This window comes from Lithobates pipiens, unplaced genomic scaffold (assembly GCF_037356315.1).
Source record: "Lithobates pipiens isolate NorthernLeopardFrog02 unplaced genomic scaffold, aLitPip1_a1.2 Scaffold_13, whole genome shotgun sequence".
NCBI classification, from domain to species: domain Eukaryota; kingdom Metazoa; phylum Chordata; class Amphibia; order Anura; family Ranidae; genus Lithobates; species Lithobates pipiens.
The window spans coordinates 74,617,091-74,637,817 of NW_027507718.1; the positions used below are offsets into that span (position 1 = coordinate 74,617,091).

At 42.7% G+C, this 20,727-nt stretch overlaps 1 protein-coding gene across 1 annotated transcript in view; it reads right to left on the reverse strand.

Annotated features, from left to right (window-relative positions):
- ACER2 (alkaline ceramidase 2) overlaps positions 1 to 20,727 on the reverse strand; it is a 57,124-nt gene that overhangs the window by 13,108 nt on the left and 23,289 nt on the right. The window contains exons 4-5 of the mRNA XM_077475223.1: positions 9,333 to 9,474; positions 8,070 to 8,207 (exon numbers count right to left, since the gene is read on the reverse strand). Coding sequence (XP_077331349.1) covers positions 8,070 to 8,207; positions 9,333 to 9,474 — 280 coding nt within the window. The remainder of the gene's footprint in view (positions 1 to 8,069; positions 8,208 to 9,332; positions 9,475 to 20,727) is intronic.

Consider the following 20,727-nt stretch of genomic DNA (forward strand, 5'->3'; position numbering starts at 1 on the left):
TGGACAGGATGGTTTGGTAAAGGAAGATGGACAGCTTGTTGTATTAAACCCAAAATCAAAAATGTAATATAGTGCAGCCTGGACCTATTGGAGCACAGAGGCACCTTTGGACAGCAGCACTGTCCCTCAGTCTGAGGGAGGGTAGTGTTAGAGCAACAGATTTTTCCTTTTGGGATAAAGGTTTTGCATAAATGAATAAAAGCTGACCATTGTAAGCACCCCTTTTTAGTGCTAAATGGTTTTTCTTAATCCTCCAACTGATACATCAGTAGGACAGCTTGGTGTGTTGAAAAATAACAGACTTACTGGCCGGATCACCCAATGAAAATAAATAAAAGAAAGTCTAAAAAAAAAAAAAAAAAAAAAAAAAAAATCAATATGGCCGTTACATCTAAGAGCTGGAATCTACAATTAATCTTTGCTTTTGGGTTTATTATGGTTTTAAAGACTACTACTTAGAAAATTAACTTAGTAAATGGATAGAAAACTGGCTAACAGACCATACTCAGAAGGTAGTGATTAATGATGCATACTCTAAAATGGTCTAAGGCAGGGGTGCTCAACCTTTTGAAGAGCGTGGGTAACTTAAGCGATCTGGTTACCGGCTGTGGTCTCCAATGAAAAGAAATGGTTCAAAATTTAGAATGTTTTTATTTTGAATAGCATAATGAAGACCACTTCAGCCCCCAAAGGATTTACCCAGGTAATGACCAGGCAACTTTTTGCAATACAGCACTGCGTCGATTTAACTGACAATTGTGCAGTTGTACGACGTTATACCCAAACAAAATTGATGTCCTCTTTTCCCCCATAAATAGAGCTTTCTTTTGGTGATATTTGATCACATCTGCATTTTCTATTTTTTGCACTATAAAGAAAAAAAAAAAAAATGTAAAAAAAAAAAAAAAAACGGAAGAGCGACAAATTAAAAAAAAAAAACACATTATTTTATTTTCTGCTATAAAGCATTTCCAAAAAATGTATTCATCAGTTTAGGCCAATATGTATTCTGCTACATATTTTTGGTAAAAAACTTCCCAATAAGCGTATATTGATTGATATAAGCAAAACTTATAGCGTCTACAAAAATATAGATTTATGGCATTGTTGTTTTTTTTTTTTTTTTTAACTAGTAATGGCGGCGATCAGTGATTTTTAGCAGGACTGCGACATTGTGGCGGACAGATCGGACACCTAACTGACATTTTTGACACTTTTTTTTGGGAGTGAGTGACATTACTACAGTAATCAGTGCTAAAAATATGCCTTGATATTGTACTAATGACACAACGATCAAGTCTTCCTGCATAACAGAAAGACGGGCTCTGTGTTATCTACCCTGTCAGAACAGAGATCTGCCTTGTTTACACAGGCAGATCCGCATTTTGTCACTGCGGGGAACAATCACGGGTGGCCGGTGGTCATCGAGTGCGCCGGACCTGCTGATCGGCTCCCCTGTTGACCAATGGCAGCAAGCACGCGCCCACCAAAGCTAGTGCACGAGCCGCCGTACATGTATGCCGGATCGTGCACCTAAGAGAGTGCACCTAATCTCAGCTTGTTACCTGTATAGAAGACACCTGGGAGCCAGAAATCTTGGCGATTGATAGGGGATCAAATACTTATTTCACTCATTAAAATGCAAATCAGTTTATAACTTTTTTGAAATGCATTTTACTCGATATTTTTGTTGTTATTCTGTCTCTCACTGTTAAAATAAACCTACCATTAAAATTATAGACTGATCATTTCTTTGTCAGTGGGCAAACATACAAAATCAGCCAGGGATCAAATACTTTTTTTTTCCCTTACTGTATGCAGGTTTTCAATTTACTTTTACAACTATGTAAATATGTAACTTTTCTTCTCTCCAAGCATAGAAAGGATTTCCCTGCATTGGCTCTACTGTGTGCGTATCCTTCAATTCAATGCAAAGAAAGTCTCAGACCGGTTCAAGGAATATCTTGTACAGTGCCTGTAAGATACTTGGTAAATACCAAGGAATACAAATATGTATTAGGCCCTAGTGGCCAATCAATATTTATTAATTATCCAACTATCCTGTAAGGGCTGAAATACAATAACTTTCCCTTGATTACAGCTCTGCATAGAATTAAGTATTTACAGCTGATAAAAGAATAAAATGGTGCAATATAGAAAAATAAATAACACATTTTCTTTTCTTGTTTAATTACATAATGTGAAAAATAGTTGTTTTGGCCATAACAATCAGAATGTGCTTGCCATTATGGGGAAGGTTACGTGCTATTGGCAACACAACTATTTTACATTACACTATATTTTTTTTAAATAAATCAGAATATACACTAATCTCATTAACGCTCTTTTCCATCTTGTAGTAAAAACTGTTAAAGACCCTGCTAAGTATTAGTAGACGAGTAGAGGATTCTGAAAACTGTACACACCACACCAATCTAATGCCCATCTCTTTTACGTAAGATGGTCAGAAAAAAGACACAGATAGGATTTTGTTGTATGTCACTTTCCAGGAAACTCAAGGTCACATGACAGCGCAAAGTGACAGTGCTGAAACCACACCATTTATCAGTATCTGCAGGAACCTTCAGAGAGGGAAATGGCACGCTGAGAATTTGTTGAACACTGCAGCTTTCTATATAGTGTTTATCATTTTGTATAGGCTTTTAAAGCCACTAAACCAGCCCTTTAAATAAAGCCATAAGGCTTATACAGTAAGGCAAAAAAAAAAAAAATCTGACTAATATTTTGTCTACATTCACCTTACACTGCTATTATGTCAGTAATCTGAAAAATCTGACTGGTTAATATTTGTTAATGCACCCTGCATAATAACACAAAAAACGAAACCTGTACACTACCACAAAATTGCAGTGTATCAAAATAAATAAGAATATCAATCTCTAAAGCAATACATTGATAAAATTATGTTGCGCTACCATTTGTTGTGATTGATATTAATTTGATTTGCCTGATACTGCACATTATTCTTTTGGTAGTTACTTATGTGCTGTAGATATATCACGGAGTAGCGCAACACAGGTTATCACTGCACCTTGCATAATACTGTTTTTACAGTGGTTTTCTGTACATCAAGAATGTTATATCATGAGCTTTAAATTGCTTCAGCCATTTATTCCAGTTTACATACAGCTGTTTAATATTTCTTATTTCTCGTAAGTACACAATATGGACTCTATCAGCTAAATGAAAGCAAGTACTGTAAACATATTCAGTAGAGGTTGACAGCTTAAAAGGGGTTGTCTGGCAGTAACCGGCCCCCTAGCCCCCCCCCCCAGCCCTTTGTTTTACTTACCTGAGCCCCTGAATCCCCTCGGTGGAGACGTGCTCTCCCTCTCTAAATGGGGTCCCAGCTCTTGATTTGATAGATTGATAGCAGCACAGCCATTGGCTCCTGCTGCGGTCAATCAAATCCAATGACACGGGCGCCGGGGCAGAGTCCAGCATTCATGTCCATGGACACAAATGCTGGACAAAGGAGAAGGTAAATATAATTCTAAAGGTGCTATTGACATGACATTTTCACCACGTCGGTAACAACCCATGCAATACATACAAAGAAACCAAAACAAATACGTTCAGAAATGAAGTTATGTGTAATAAAATGGCATGGCACAGGGAAAAAGTATTGAACACGCTAACTAAATTTATTTAATACTTCATAAAAAAATCCTTTGTTGGTAATGACAGCTTCAAGACCCCCTCCTGTATGGAGAAACTAGTCGCATGCATTGCTCAGGTGTGATTTTGGCCCATCCTTCCAAAAAAAAAAAAAACTTTTTTTTTTTGCTTCTAGCATTGTAAACTTGTTCGTCTGTTAACTGTGGAAACGTAATTCCTTCAAGAAATAGATTCATCAATTCCACTTCAGCAGATACTGTAGATATCTATTAGTATTTCGAAGAAGTCTCTGAATTTAGATGTTACTCTACAAGGTTCTGTCCACATTTCCCCTGTGGAAGTTTGCAAAGAAATAACCACGGGGGGCCTGTCTTCACAGTGTACCATATTTGCAGTTTTCCTGCCCTCTCCCCGATGTTCAAAAAGCTTTTGTTTAGAAAAGAAAGTTTTCACCTGGTCATCTCATATTGTAATTGATTCACCACTCTGGTCTGCATCTTAAGTGATTGTAAAGGCTCATTTTTTTTTTTTTTATGAATATCTGAATAATACCTGAATATCCTCGGCGACTCTAGCGGGTCCTCCCCACATCGGACAACCCCCTAGAAGAAGCGCTATCCGGGGGGGTTTACCTGGCGGGCGGCGTGCTCCCGAGTCCAGCATTTGCGTCCATAGACATGAATGCCAGACTCGGCCCCGCCCCCCCGTGCCAGCATCATTGGATTTGATTAACAGCAGCGGGAGTCAATGACTGCGCTGCTATCAATCAATCCAATCAAGAGCCAGGACCCTGAGAGGTTTCAACCCCTTTAAGCGAAGCTGCTTGAGCAGAAGAGGGGATTCTAACACAGCGGCCACAGCGGATGTAGCTTTTTTCTTATAATCTTTATTTTACAAAAATGTTTACATTTTAAACATCATTTACAAAAATCAATACTTTACTTTCACAATATAATAAAATAAAAATAAAAATCTATAACCATCTCTGACCTCTGTTTCCTTGTGTCATGTATGATCATTATATCCAAGCCTAATCTCATTTTAACTTGCACACTACTTCAATCAATCATACAACCCAAACAACCTCCTCTAACACATAACACCCATTAATCCCAAGAAAGAAAAGTAGGAAGCTCTATACTCTTCCCACATTTGCCAAGCTGTTACTGCCTGTTCCTTTAATCCTTTTTTCATCATCATCCTCTCCTCCAGGGACTGCATCTCGCACATCTCACCCACCCATTCCTCTATAGAGGGCTCTGAGTTTTTCTCCACTTTCTGGCTATGATGGTCCGGACTGATATAAATATATCTGGTTGTAAATCTACACCAATATAGCTTGATACATTTTCTAGATTTTTATCCAAAATGTCTGGACTCTCGGACAAAAGTACCAAATAAGTGACATAGTAACTTTTGCCCCCCCCCCCCCCCGGCATCTCCAGCATAGATCTTCATAATCTGCATTTATTCTGTGCCTGTCGACTGGGCATCTATACCATCTAGCTTATATTTTATAGGTTTCTTTCTAGAGGTCTATTAGAAACCGATAATTTGTGTGTTAATATAATTGCATTTTTCCATTTTAATCTGGGGATAGTAATCCCCAGCTCCTCTTCCCATCTTTTTATTATATATATATATATATATATATATATATATATATATATATATATATATATATATATATATAACCCTAAAAGTTCAATAATGAAAAAAAAAAAAAAGAGAAGCACGGCTGATTGCCTGGTTAGGCACCAGGACAGCAGATCATCAAGTAGCAGCACTGTAAGCCATGTGTAAACCAAATATAGAATGCAAGTTATTGCCCAGCAAAAACCCTGACCACCATGAACGTTGTTCAAAATTGTGAATAGGGCAAAACTTTGCTGCACTTTTTTGCATATTGCAGGACTGTGTTGTCTCCAGGCAGCAGAAAACCAAGAAAAAATATAGGAATACATTATTGGAATTATCTAGACCTCCGCTGAGAAGTCTGGGAAGACAGTCACTTGTTGTTCCTGAAGGGAATATTTCCTTTCTCCCTGGCGAGATAGAGTGCTGCCTCGTGGAATTTTTTGTTGAGAAGCTTGGCTATGAAGATGCGAGGAGGGGCCCCTGGCAGTGGAGGCCTAGCTGGCATGCGGGAGCTCTCTCCACTGCCAAAGTGGGAAAGAAGGCTTCACGGCTATAAGTAGTTGCGAGTAGTTGCTCCAGTAACCAGTGTTAATTTAGTCAACTAAAATGACTAAAACAATTTAGTCGACTAAATTAATATTATTTTAGTAGACTAAAATTAAAACAATTGAGATGATTAAAATACAACTAAAACTAAAAGCCATTTTAGTCAAAAGACTATGACTACAACTAAATTGCAATTACTGAAATGTCCTACGTTTTAGTCAACTAAAATCTCCAATACATTTTAGTCGACTAAATACGACTAAAACAATTGCAGAAGACTAAAATGGGACTAAAACTAAAATGCCATTTTAGTCCTAAGACTAAAATTAACACTGCCAGTAACATTGTCCGGTCCTTACCTTCAGCTCCTTCGGAAGCCAAATGAAATGAAAATTACATCTCCGGAGCCTATCATCTTGTTTTTGTATCATCTGGCTGATCTGAAGTTGCATGTGGTCAGAGATTGTCTGTAATGGCGGGATAGCGTCTTCCACCCCATTCAGCCTAGTCTCGGAGGTTTTGTCTCGCTCCCGGAGTTTCTGGAGGTCTTGGCGAATAATATATCTACATATATACACCTTTAACGCTTCAATCTTCGCCGGCAGCGTAGTTTGGCAGGACAAATGGCCTCTAGTACCTTGGCAGTGTCGCTTCCCCCGAGTCTGTCTCTCCCGCTGCAACGCCGCCATCTTCCCCCGGAGTATCCTGGTCTTGCCAATGAAAACAGTCCAATTTAGCCCCAGTGTCCATGTTTTTTTTTTTTTTGGGGTGGGGACATGTTGAGTCAGGACGAGGGATCCCTTCTGAGTAGAACAAGCCTGAACAGGAGATCATAGAGTCACAGGATCACAGGATCAGCAGAACAGGAGAGTTAGCAAGCGGAGCTCTGTACACTTGTGTCCTACTCCCTGCCATATCAGGCCACACCCCCATGAACTCTGATCTTTAGTTCTTTCCATAGATTTTCTATTGGATCCAGGTGATTGGCTGGGCCATTCTAGCGGCTTTATTTTCTTTCTTTGAAACCAATTGAAAGTTTCCTTGGTTTTGTGTTTGGGATCATTCTTTCTGAAATGTCCACCCTCGTTTCAGCTTCATCATCCTCGTAGATGGCAGCAGACTTTTATCAAGAATGTCTTTTTATAGTCATCTTTCCTTCAATGATCTGAAGTTTGCCAGTACCATATGCTGAAAAAACAGCCACCCCACACCATGATGTTCCCACCTCCAAACTTCACTGTTAGTATGTTGTTTTTGGGGTGATGTGCAGTGCCGTTTGACCTCCAAACATGGTGTGTATTATGGCTTCCAAAGAGTCCAATTTTGGTCTCATCTGACCAGACTATATTCTCCCAGTAGTTCACAGGCTTGTCTAAATGTTTTGCAGCAAACTTTAAAGAAGCTTCAACATGCTTTTTCTTCAGTAATAGTCTTGCGTGGTGAGCGTGCATACAAGCCATGGCGGTTGGTGCATTACTTATTGTTTTCTTTGAAACAATTGTACCTGCTAATTCCAGGTCTTTCTGAAGCTTTCCACAAGTGGTCTTTGGCTCTTAGAGAAGTGAAAAGAATTTTCAGAAGAGTTGTCTGTCAGAAATCTTGCGAGGAGCACCTAGTCATTGCTGGTTTATGGTAAAATTATGTTCTTTCCACTTACGGATTATGGCCCCAACAGGGCTCACTGAAAGATTCAGAAGTTTAGAAATCCTTCTGTTACCAATGCATCAGTATGTTTTTCAACAATGTTGCTGCTAAGGTCTTGGGAGATCTCTTTGCTTTTACCCATCATGAGATGTTTCTTGTGCGAAACCTTGGTAATTTATGAGACACCTTTCTAAAAGGCCATCAGTTGAGACTGAACCAACTGATATTAATTTGCACTGACAAGGGCCAGGATTGCCTTCTAATTACTGATAGATTTAAGCTAGTGTCTTGGCTTTCCATGCCTTTTTTGTAGCTCCCTTTCGTCATGTGTTCAATACCTTTTCCCCATGTCATTCTATTTTATTACACATAACTTCATTCAAGAACTTATTTGTTTTTGGTCTCTTATATGTATGAATTGCAAGGGTTGTCACCGACATGTGGTGAAAAATTCATGCCAATAGCACCTTTAGAAATAGATTTACCTAGAAAAATGGTGATGTGTTCAATACTTACTTTACCCTCTGTATATGTATAGAAAAAGAAAGATAAACACCCCATATGTACTTGTATATTATAGTTATGGTCACACATGTACATACCTCTTAAGCTCTGTGATAAGTAAGATTGTACAGGGTATTCCAAGTGTCATTAGAGAAATGTTGTTGATTGCAGGCTTGATGAATGCCAAGACTGTTGTAATTCCAGAAAGAACACCAACTACTGCTTTAAACCTCCATCTGCAACAAAACAGTCCGACAGCTGAACTGACATGAACTTTTTTAAATTTGTGGTTATTTTCAGTATAAGTTTGCAGAAACCTAAGCAGTATGGCTTACATAGGAAATGTCAATTTAGGCTAATTTCTAAATATTTCAAATAAGCTACTTAAAGGATACCTGAGAACAGCAATAAGTTCAGAAACTGGCAGTGGGACAATGGGCGATTGCAGAGCACCTCAGCACATTGAAAAGCTAAAGCGTTCTGCTAAGATAACATATATTCATAAGTTTCCGTGCACATCCATAGACCTAAGTAATGGCGGCTGCTTCAGTGAAAATGGCGAAAGTCACAGTCAGTAATAAAATAAAATCCAACATGTAAAGTTTTACCAGCATACCATTATAGAAATACAAAAAATAGGACACTTATTCGACACCAAATAGTGCAATGTTTCACACTCTCTCCGGTGGGTAGAAACTAGGTGTGTGAAGATATTTCCTCTTTTTTCCCTGTTACTCTGGGACAGAAAGGGAAGAGAAATCTGTCCAACAGGTAACAGACAGTAATGCCCTGTACACACAAAAAGTCAGATCGGATTATGTTGTTGGAAAACCGATCGTGTGTGGGCTCTATCAGACTTTTTCTGTCGGATTTTCCGACGCACAAAGTTTGAGAGCAGGATTTAAAATTTTCCGACAACAAAATCCGATTGCATAAATTCCGACGGACAAAGTGCCACGCATGCTCAGAATAAACTAAGAGACGAAAGCTATTGGCTACTGGCCCGTTTATAGTCCCAATGTACGTGTTGTACGTCACCTCATTCAGAACGATTGGATTTTCCGACAACTTTGTGCGACCGTGTGTATGCAACACAAGTTTCGGACAAAATCCGTCGGAAAAAATCTGACGGATATTTTGGTCGGATTGTCCGACCGTGTGTACAGTGCATTAGAAGAAAATCGGACGGGGGGGGGGGGGGGGGGGGTTAACCTTTCTTGACTCTATCAATGATTGAAAATCAGTTTGAGCTATAGACACTTCAAATGCTGTCACGCCTGAAAAGCTCCTGAAGTGCACACATTTATGTAAAATCTGCTACTACTAGATTTTTTTTCTACATAAATTTGAATTTTTATTACCTGTCGTGTCGGAAAATTCTCGGCAAGTGTCTTTTTGGAAACCACATTGCTAATGCAGACATTAATACCCAGAGAATAGCCAATTCGTCCAACATCTGTCCCAGGAAACTCAGTGTTGCATGAAAATACACTGACCCGATTCCTGGCCAAATACAAAACAATCATTAGTCATTTTAGACATTGGTATTTAGTTCAGCATTAACATAGGTAACTATTCCAGCAAGAGACCATCAATGCATCTAGACTACAAACAAAACCCTACCAACAGCTTCTGAAGCATTATCAACAATTTTGGCTTTGGTAATGAATGAATCTTATTTTCTAAATACATTGCTTTTCTACCTAAAGAGGAGGTCCGGCCGTTTTTTCTTTTCTTTTTAAAGTCAGCAACTGCAAACACTGTAGCTGATAGCTTTTAATAAGAACACTTACCTGTCCAACGAGCCCACGCTGTCGCCCACTGAACCCCCCCCCCCCCCCCCCCCCCCCCGAGAGCCGATCCGTCCATCGGATCGGGTGCTGACCCTGCCGTCCTAACTAAAGGAAACAGGCAGTGGAGCCTTGCGCCTTCACTGCCCGTTTCCTACTGCGCAGCTTTGTGAATGGCCCTGTTTTCTGGGATACACACATATCCCAGAAGGCAACGGGGCCGCTCGCCGAAGAGGAGGAACTGAAGAAACAGTGCCGCAAAAAAGGAAGAGGCAGATTAGGTCCCTGTTGAAGACTTTGAGGTCGAAACACGTAGGGCCAGCAGTTGTTTGCTCCCCACATTGCTATTGTTGTTTTTTATGTATCACGTGATTTTATAATTTTAGTTCTGTTTATCAAAAAAAAATTTCAATAAACCATCATTGGTTGTATTTCACCATGCGAGGCGTTTTTTTATGCTTTGTTCCTTTTATGGTGAACTCTCACGAGACTTCTGGCACCAAGTCCTATAGCAGTTTATGGCACGGAAATCCTACTCACCTTTCTCATCTGGATACCACAAGGAACCCCGAGAGGAAAACAACATCTGGTTGGTGTACTGGGGTGAGTGGCTGGAGCCCCCCCATAAGCTTGCAAGACACACTACTATAAGGTGGATGTGTCCAATCCATCCGGTAAGGGTATTTATATTCTTTCTACTTGCTTATAATCCATTTTCAAGAGTTGCAGAGGTCTGAGAACGTAGCAGGATAATTCACCTTGAATGCCATCTGTGGACTTTTAACTAAGCTTTGGATGCACCAGAGTGATTAATTTTGGGACTGTTCTCAAACATTTCATGGACTTTTTTTACTCACTTGCTTGTTTGTTAGTTATGCACATAATACACTTTTTTCACCTATTTAAATAGGTGCCTTTAAGCGCAGCACTAATTTGTATATATGTTATGTGAAATAGATTAGGAAGACTGCCTGGCTACAGGGGTTTCTGGTAAGTAAATAAAAAAAAGTTTCACTTTTTTTTTTTTTTATTTTTTTTTTAAGAATATTAATGGAATTTTCTACTTTAGGGAGGCCCTTCGCTTTAAGAGCAGAGTGATACAATTCTCTGAAAAAGAAGCAGTAGACCTGCCCAATAAATGGCTGAACTCCAGGCATGTATACAATTTGTGGTCTGGCAATGGTTTGTGAAGACACAAACCTGTGTAAGCCCCTGTACACACGATCGGAGATTTCGATAACCAAATCCATCGTATTTTCTCCGTCGGATTTTGTCCGAAACTGTTGCATACACACGGTCGGACTAAGTTGTCGAAAAATCCGATCTTTCAGAACGTGATGACGTAATTTCGTTACGATGGGACTACATTCAGGCTAGTAGCCAATAGCTTTGATGTAGGAATTTGATCTGAGCATGCGTGGCACTTGGTCCGATCAAAATTCTCTACACATGATCGGAGTATGTCCGACCGGCCCAGTTGGTCGGGAAATATTTCCAACATGTTGGAAAATTGTGTCCGACGGATATTCCGACGGAATCAGTCCGATGCATACCACACACAGTCGGATTATCCGACGACACGGTCCGATAGGACACATTCCGACGGATTCTCCGACCGTGTGTACAAGGGCTAACTCTGCATTATCCAGCACTAATAGACCTAATTACAGCTCCTTAACCTACCAGCACTGCTCATGACCAAAAGGAAAAAGGTCCCAGGGTAAAATAGTAAGCCTTGGGGTCCTGCAATTAAACAGTTATTTGACAGTCTCACCTTAGATCAACATGGTGCCTATGACAGAAAGCACAACGGGCCAAAGCCTGGCTGAGATTCAGGTAGCACGCCCAGACTGCACCATAAGTGACAAAACATTATAAAACATTAACAATGTAGGCCTTCCAACACGTGAGCCACTAAAGTATAGCAGTTTAAGCCGACAATCTTCTATTTTTGATTAAACCTGAAGTAGCCCTAAATCTACTAGCAGAGACTGACAGACATGGGAGACTAAATATTGTGAATTTTGTCAATCATAGTGCTTAATATATCCTAGCCCTAAACAACTTCTAGTTTGGGCTTTAAAGTGGTTGTAAACCCTTACAAAACACTTTGACCTACAGGTAAGCCTAGATTAAGGCTTACCTGTAGGTCCAAGAAATATCTCCTAAACCTACATGGTTTAGGAGATATTTGCCGAAAGACAGGCACCGCTGTCTATGGCGCATGCGCCTTAGACAGCGGCGCGCAGGTGCACTGAGAACGCCGCTATCAGCGGCGATATGCCGCGAGTGGCAGCTCCCGTGCGCATGCGCGGGAGTGAGGCAATTGCAGCTTTGCCGAATGACAGTGGCGGAGCAGCAAGACCCACCGAGAAGATGGATGCTCCAGACTACAGGGGACAGCGGTGACTTCGCTGGCTCCTGTGTCAGGTAAGTGACACATAATGGACTACTATGCGATGCATAGTAGTCCACTATGCTTTACCTTTGCAGGAAATCAAAGAGGAAGTAAACTCATCAGGGTTTACTTCCTCTTTAAATGGGCTGACAACCACATCTCTTACAAAGAAGAAAGATCTCTGTAAGGCTGGGTTCAAACTGCTGCAGAGACGAGAATCGGATGCGATTCGCACCGCACTGAAGTGCAAATCACATCCGATCACTGTGCGATGCGAGTTCAGCCATACAGATAGTATGGCTGAATTTGCATCGCACCCGGCCCAAACTCGCACAGGACCCTTTTTTGGTCCGCAGCAGAATCGGATCGCATGGGTGTTCACACCATGCGATCCGATTCCTGTCCGAGTTTGCAGATCGCACTGCGATATGCGAACTGATCTGGGGGTGTCATTAACGTTTCACTGACACTCCCAGCAGTTCACATAGGGCAGTGTGAACTGCCGCCGGGAGGCATGCGATGCGGGAACCCGCAGCGGATTCGCAGCGTTCCCGCATCGCTGCAATGTGAACCCAGCCTAAGACTGAAAAGCCATATCAGGTGATTTTTTTTTTTTTTTTTTACCTCTTCAAGGAACTATCATACAGTACCTTTGGACATACTTGGTTTAGTGGGAACGGCATGCCTAAAATTAACTAGTCTACTCTACTTATTTCAAAACGATCTCCATCCTAACTTTACTTCATTTGATTTGAAAAGTAACCTAGATTAGAATATTAATGGTTGACCAACCAAAAAAAAAACAAAAAAAAAAATGAATAAAAAAAAAAACAAAAAAAAAAAAAAAAAACATTCCCAGGCTACCAACTTAGCCAGAACATTAGATTGGTGTAAGTACTCTACTATTAAGCAATAAGTGGCATTGCAACAAGGTACAGAAATTTCCCTTTAATGCCTCCACTCAAACAAACATTACACAAATCTTCTCAAAACACACCCTACCATCAGCCCCATCCCTAGTGTTGAAGTTATTATGAGCTCTGTTACCCCATTGAATCAAAATTTAACTGGGGTGACCTTGGTGCTGGGTATCCCCTTTGTAAAAAATAAAAAATAAAAGATTTTAAATTTTGAAAATTAAACTAAAAAGAGTAAGTAACACCTAAGATGAACATCTCTTACTAGGTCTGTTAAATATACACTTGAACACATTTTGTTATATCTGTTCAATTAATGTAAAAATATACCTGTTGATCCTGACAGAAATCTTGTCAGCTGATAACGTACTGCACTTTCTGCCTCTACTGCTGCCTTATAACATAGTTTCCAGCTATCTCTAAGGACTACAAAACAGTTCTTGTTATGTATTGGAGAGGGGGGAGGTTACTGTAGTCCCGCCCTAGGGTGATTATGCTTTTCCATAAAAACAGTAAAGTGAGTGAGCATTGCCACCCTAGGATAGGAAACGCATTACTGATAGCATTACCTGGTTAAAATTAAAGGGGGGAAAAAAAAGCCTGAAAAAAAAAAAAAAAAAGAATACTAATGCAACCTGAAGACTGGTAATCAAAAAATATATTACATTTTTGTTCTTGGGTTTACATCTACAATAGGTATTCATTTTTTTAAATCTTTGAAATGATTTTAAAATACAGCTAGTAGTAATCTGATGCAAAGCCAGACTTAAGCCTCTTACACACAATCAGATTTTCTGCAGACAAAACCTTGGACTTTTGTCCGAAGGCGTGTGCCTGGATTTGCATACAAATGGCAAGGAATTGTTGGCCAACACAAACGTACTGATGCACTACGTGGTTTTTCAGCTCTTTAGCACCATCCTTTGGGCTCCTTCTGCTAATTTTGTGTTAGTAGAAGTTTGGAGAGTGCTGATTTGCACTTTTCATTTTGCAGTTCGCACTTTTTCATTTCGTGCTTTTCAGTTCGTTTCTGAATGGCTGTTCGTCAACCAGACATGTTGCGGATTTGGAGGCGATAACGTGTTATTTATTATTGGCCTTGGAGTTATTGCTTTGACCCAAGTCCAGTCCAGGAACAGGAGGAGGAGTTCTTGGACCAAAAATTGGCTGCTTTATTAATCGTGACTAATTATGTCATATGCCTTTGCTGAGGGAGCTCCAGGAGAATAATCCATGTTTGTTGGAATTATCTCCAGGTGACGGACCCCTGCTTTCACCAACTCTTGGCATTGTTGACCCCCTATATTAAGAAGCAGGACACACGCATGAGGCTTTTATTTTATTTTTTGGTTGAATAATAATGATTTGATTTGTTATATTTTCTATATTTTTGGATGCATAGAATGCACTTTTTGGTTCTATTGGCAGATAGTATGTCTAATTTTATTTGTTTTCTTTTTTTTTAATGCACAAAAAAAAAAAAAAATATATATATATATATATATATATATATATATATATATATATATATATATATATATATATATATATATATATATATTTATATGCTATACGTTTTACTTCAAATGACAGTTTGGGGGTAGGCAATTACATTTAAAGAAAAATACAATGTAAAATTGACAAGGGGCACCAACATAGTTGTATCTTTGATCTTAAAAACTACGGGATAATGGAATTGTGGTAACTTGCCCAAATAAAAAATAAATAAATCACAATAATATTATTCTTGATATCACAAAAAAAAGCCTTTGACTTCCGGTTCCGGTGCCGCATGGAGTGACTGCTCTCCTCCTCAGCTCCCGCATCACGGCCCCCAAATCGGCTATAAAATCCCGCTGAGCGGCCGGGCACCCGACGGAACACCCCCCGGAATCACCCCTCACAACTATGGACCGGTTCCTGGAGAAAACCGGAACGCAAGCACATACGACGCCGCCCGCGACCGCGGCCGCAAATCGAGGCCCCGGCTTCGGCCTACTCGGCCCCCTTCTCTCCACAACGTGCAGCAGACATGGAGGTGAGCTGTGACACTGCGCCTCCCCCCTCTCCACAAGCACTACCAGCATCTCCAGCCCCTCCAACACAGGGTAGCCTCTCCACGCAGCCTGCAGGGGACTCCACCACAGAGCGCATTGCCCAGGCCGTGGCCGCTCTATTATCCCCCATGATAACGGCATCGGTGGAAAAAGCTGTAAATGCAGGCATGCAGCAGCTTAAGGCCCAAATAGGCGAACACCACACCAGATTAAATGATCTGGAACACCGTCTGTCAGACATAAAGGAGGAACTCTGCCAGGCCCAAGCAACGAAACGCTCCCAGGACAGAACAAATCAATATGTTCTACAGAAACTTGATGACCTGGAAAACAGGGCCAGACGGAGAAATCTGCTATTCGTAGGGATCCCCGAGTCGCTACAGTCCTCGGAGCTGTCTAACTTCTGCGCAGTGCGCATCCCAGAAGCCCTTGGCCTTCCGGGCCCTTGCACGGTCGAACGCGCACATCGTATGGGTCAACCTGCACCAGAACGCAAATCCCCTAGACCTATCATCGCAAAGTACCTAAACTAAACTACTCTGACAAGGCCCTGATTCTGCAGAAGTTCAGGCAAACGCGCTCTCTACAAGTGGATGGGATCAAGGTCCTAATCTTTGCCGATTACTCCATCGAGGTCTCCAAGAAAAGAAAGGCATTCCAACAGGTGTGCTCGGAACTCTTCAAAATGCAACTCAAATTCTCCCTAGCCTTCCCGGCTATTCTTCGCCTGAAGGCCCCAAACGGTGACCAATTATCCTTCCAGGACCCCTCTGAAGCTGAAGCTTTTCTCCGTTCTCTGCACCAGGGTGCACATCCTCACACCCCTTCCAAGTCTTCATCGCTTAATGGCTCCCTGGACCAGAGGAGCCCCCGGAAGGACTCACCCAAACGCTTCAGGTCTGCTGCCCCTGATACCCACCATCGGGGCGTCCCTCGTTGATGACACTTCGGTCCTCTTGGATCCCTCTCTCCTCACCTTAACGGTGACCCTCTCGCCAGGACCGCCAGCCTGACTTATCTTTGTGAGTTAATATGTTGTTTTTTTTATGTTTTCGTCCAAGCTTGGTCACGGTCCAGCCTGTTGCTACTTGGCTATCTCGGCCTTAAGCGCTGCTCCCATCCAATGGGCACACCATCAGTGATATTGGCCACCTATGTTCTGTTTGACGCCCTGGCCTAAGTTTACCAGGAGTTCCCGCCGCTCCTGATCTCGCTGCTCCCTTTTTTTATCTTGCGGCCACTTGACATATATTTTTTCTTATATAATACTATATTTTTTTTTATGATAGTGTATTCTGCCTTTTTTTTTTCTTCTCTTTCTTTTTGTACTGTTTTTTTTACACTGTCTTCGGCCCCTTCTGGTTTTTACTTTTATATGCTATACCTGTGGATAATTCCACTCTTGGGTCCTCATAAATGTACTGTTTTAAGCTAATGTGGGTCTGTTACTTTAATCCATGTGTCTATTGAGCTGTGTTGTACTCCTCCTGGACTCACTGTGCATGTCTACTGCCACAACACGGCACGCGCCCTTTTTGGCTCTTGGTGCGTGCCCGCACTCTTGTTCAATATTTAGGCCCACTGCCTGGACGCTCTCGTCCTATACCTCTGGGTCGTGCACTGGGGGCTGGCCTACACAGTGACTCCATGCGGAAAAAAGTGAAGTTCTCTCCAGTGTATATGTTTATGTTTTTGTTTGTATTTCAGTTTGCTCCCCACCTTCCCTGCCCCCTCCCCCCACCTTCCTTCAGCGACAGGGTCTCCTTCCTGACCACCCTATTTCCCCATGTCCCACAGCCCTACCAGGTCCTTCTTATTTCAGCAACAGCTTCTCCTGCCTTGCCCACCGGCTGGCGACAAATTTCTAAATTCTGCCCATTTCCTCTTCTCGACACCCCTGACGTGAGAATAGTCTCATGGAACGTGAAAGGCCTCAGATCTCCTAATAAGAGAATGAAAGTCCTCCGACACCTAAAAAGGTTGAAAACAGATATCGCCCTATTGCAGGAAACCCACTTGTCCGCCCCAGATTTTCATCGTATGAGGAAACTCTGGGTCGGCAAAGTCCTTGGCTCCGACGCCGTTAGTCGTAAAGCGGGTGTTCACCTATTGATCCACAAAAACCTCCCGTGCGAGGTGCTGTCCACGCACTCAGACTCACAGGGTAGGCTCCTCTCGCTGCACGCCCGCTTGGGGACCAAAGAACTAGTGATCATGAACGTTTATGCTCCCAATAACCCTACTAAGTCTTTCTATAGTGACCTGACCTCATGGATACTCCAGACCACCCAGACCCCCCATTTAGTCGGCGGTGACTTTAATGACATCTTGCACCATGCAGACGACAGGTCCTCTCCCCCACGCCGCAGGGCGACAAGTGCTTCGTCTACTCCTTCCCACTTTGCATCCACCATGGAATCTCTCCATCTTCGTGACCTATGGCGTTTATCTCACCCAGCGGACAGGGAATATACCTTTTACTCACACCCCCATAATATGTTCTCGAGAATCGATTATTTTTTTGGCTCTGACGATCTCATACCAAATTTGTCTGAAACTGAAGTGCTTGATATAGCCATCTCTGACCATGCCCCAATCTCCGTTAGTCTTGCTAACCTAGATCTCCCACCTCACCCAAGACTGTGGCGCTTCCCCTCGTAGCTCCATGACAACCCAGACTTTCAACATTTTATGGCAAACTCCTGGCGCGAATACTCAGAAGCAAATTCCCCCCACTCGGACTCCCCCAACCTCTTCTGGGATGCCGGTAAGGCGTTCCTCAGAGGCCAGATCATCTCTTATGCTTCCTCCTTTAAAAGGAACGCACTGTCCCATTACAAACGGGCCAGTGCGCGATTACATTTAGCCCAAAGGTCCCTCTCCACTAACGACTCCCTTGTCAATAGAACCGAATGGCAGGCGGCCAAGAATAGTTTCGACACTTGGGCAAACACACTTGAACAAACTAAAAGATCCCAACTAGACGCGACGCTCCACAAGTTTGGCAACAAGGCGGGCAAGCTCCTGGCGAGGCTGTGCAAGGGCCCTTTCCACCCGACGCACATCACTTCCCTCAAAGACGCGACGGGTGCTGTACAATCTACCCCACAAGCAAATAACAAGGCGATGTTAAACTACTATACGTCCCTCTACGCCCCAGACCCCATAGATAGTAATGCGGCTCGTTCTTTCCTCGATAATGTATTGTTATCTAAAGTTACCCCTGAACAACTAGAAGCGCTCAATGCCCCCATCTCCCTTGTCGAAGTTTCCTCCACGATCCGTAAACTAACCCCGTCCAAAGCACCAGGCCCCGACGGGTTTACCAGTGAATTTTATAAAACCCTCTCCTCCATTACAGAACCCACTCTTCTAAAGGTGTACAATGGCATCTGGTCTGGTGGTTCATATCTCCCTTCTGGAAACCAGGCCGTTATAAAACTCCTATCCAAAAAAGGGAAAGACCCGCTTGACCCAGGCTCATATAGGCCGATCTCCCTCCTCAATCTGGATGTCAAAATCCTGTCCAAAATCATAGCCACGAGACTGGCTGCCATTGTACCCTCCCTTATACACCCTGCCCAATCTGGCTTTGTGAGAGGCAGAACTGCCACCTTGAATATACGCAAAGTTATGCTTGCTCTGGAACATGCTAAAAATAATCCGGATGGGGATTTTGCTATTATAACTTTAGACGCGGAAAAGGCCTTCGACAATGTCAGTTTTGAATGGCTCTTTATGACTTTATCTGAAATGGGCTTCTCGGGGCACTTCTGCCATCTCATTAAAGCCATGTACTCATCCCCGGCAGCTAAATTAGTCGCGGCTGGAGTTCTCTCAGATGAATTCCGCCTGCATAAAGGTACTCGCTAGGGCTGCCCACTCTCCCCGCTCCTCTTTAACATCGCCCTAGAACCTCTATCCAGATATCTGTCCCAATCGGCCCCTCTCCACGGTATTCATATTGGTCCACACGACCTGCGCACCTCCCTTTTTGCTGATGATGTGCTCATCTTCTCGTCAGACCCCGCTTCTGACATGCCCGTTATTAAAGAGGTCTTTGATGCCTTTAGATCATGCTCAGGGCTACGTATAAATTATGGTAAAAGCGAAATCCTCCCGATAGGGTCCTCTCGCAAACCCCCCTGGACACAACACTCTATCTTTTCAGTCGCCAACTCACATATCACCTATCTAGGCATTAAAATTGGGAAATTACCTTCCTCCCTTTACCACCTCAATTACCCCCCTCTGATCACGAAAATCTCTCAAGAAATGGTGAACTGGATGGATCTGCCTCTCTCGCTTCTGGGAAGATGCCACCTGCTGAAAATGGTTAGCTTTGCCAGGCTATTGTACCCACTTCAAACTATTCCTTTGCTCCTTCTCCATAAGGACATAAAAACTCTAGAATCGGCTTTTTCTTCCTTTTTATGGAAGGGCAAATGCCCACGTATAGCCTTAAAAAAGTTGCATCTTCCCAGGCGCGAGGGGGGTATCAGCCTACCTAATGTAAGATTGTATAACCTGTCATGCTTGCTACGAACTAGTCTGGACTGGATCTCTCAATCCTCCAGATACTCCAACTACTCCTTGGAAGCTGCCATGGTCTCTCCACTCTCATTGACAGCACTCCTTCACTGCAGGTGGAAGGCAGTGCCGTCTCTGTTTCAACACAACCTCCTACTCAGGGACACTGCCATAGCCTGGAGGGAAACCAGGAAATGCCTCAAGCTCCCCCCTTTCGTCTCCAGACACCTTCCGATTCAGGGGAATCCTACTTTTACCCCTGGCCTACTCCACAAGCCGTTCCACATCTGGAAAGAGAGGGGCATCATCAATTTTGCTGCACTCTGCGATCCTGAATCTGGGCGCCCTCTGCCCTTTTCCCTTCTAGCTGAAAGGTTCTCCCTCCCGTCAGCTCACGTTTTCCACTACAGGCAATGTGTCAGTTACTTAAAGGATGTCTGCAGCGATGAACGTAAGAGTTTCCCCCTAACCTTTCTGGACCGCCTGCTCAAGGACGATACTTATAAAATTTCTGACATCTACACACCGCTACTCCAGCAGGTCGCTCCTCAATTGACATCCTCATCAGTCACCAACTGGGAGAAAGACTTCCCTGACCCAGATATAGTAGATAAAATTCTGCAAGGACTCAACAAAGTTTACCGCCTAACCCCGAACGAGCTCTGGAGAGAAATGCAACTAAAAATTGCCCACAGGGCCTACCTCCCCTTCCCTTCTTCCAAATCCGATCAGGACAGCACCAAGTGCCCCCTATGTCTCCAGAACAGGCCCTCGCTGGCACACCGTTTCTGGTCCTGTTCCTTCATCTCATCCTTCTGGGATCGGATCCTCTCCTACATCTTTAAAGTCACCCTGCTGAAATTGCCAAAGGACCCCCTTCTTCTCATCTTTGGATACTGGGACCCTCTCCTGCTTCCATGGTCTTCCATCAACAACCGTGTGCCCTTAAGCGGCACGCCATGCAAACCCCCCCATGTGGACTGGTCTCTGCTGTGCCTACTCCTTGCCAGGAAATCCATTCTAAAGAGCTGGACTTCATCTCTACCCCCCTCCGTCGCCCAGAC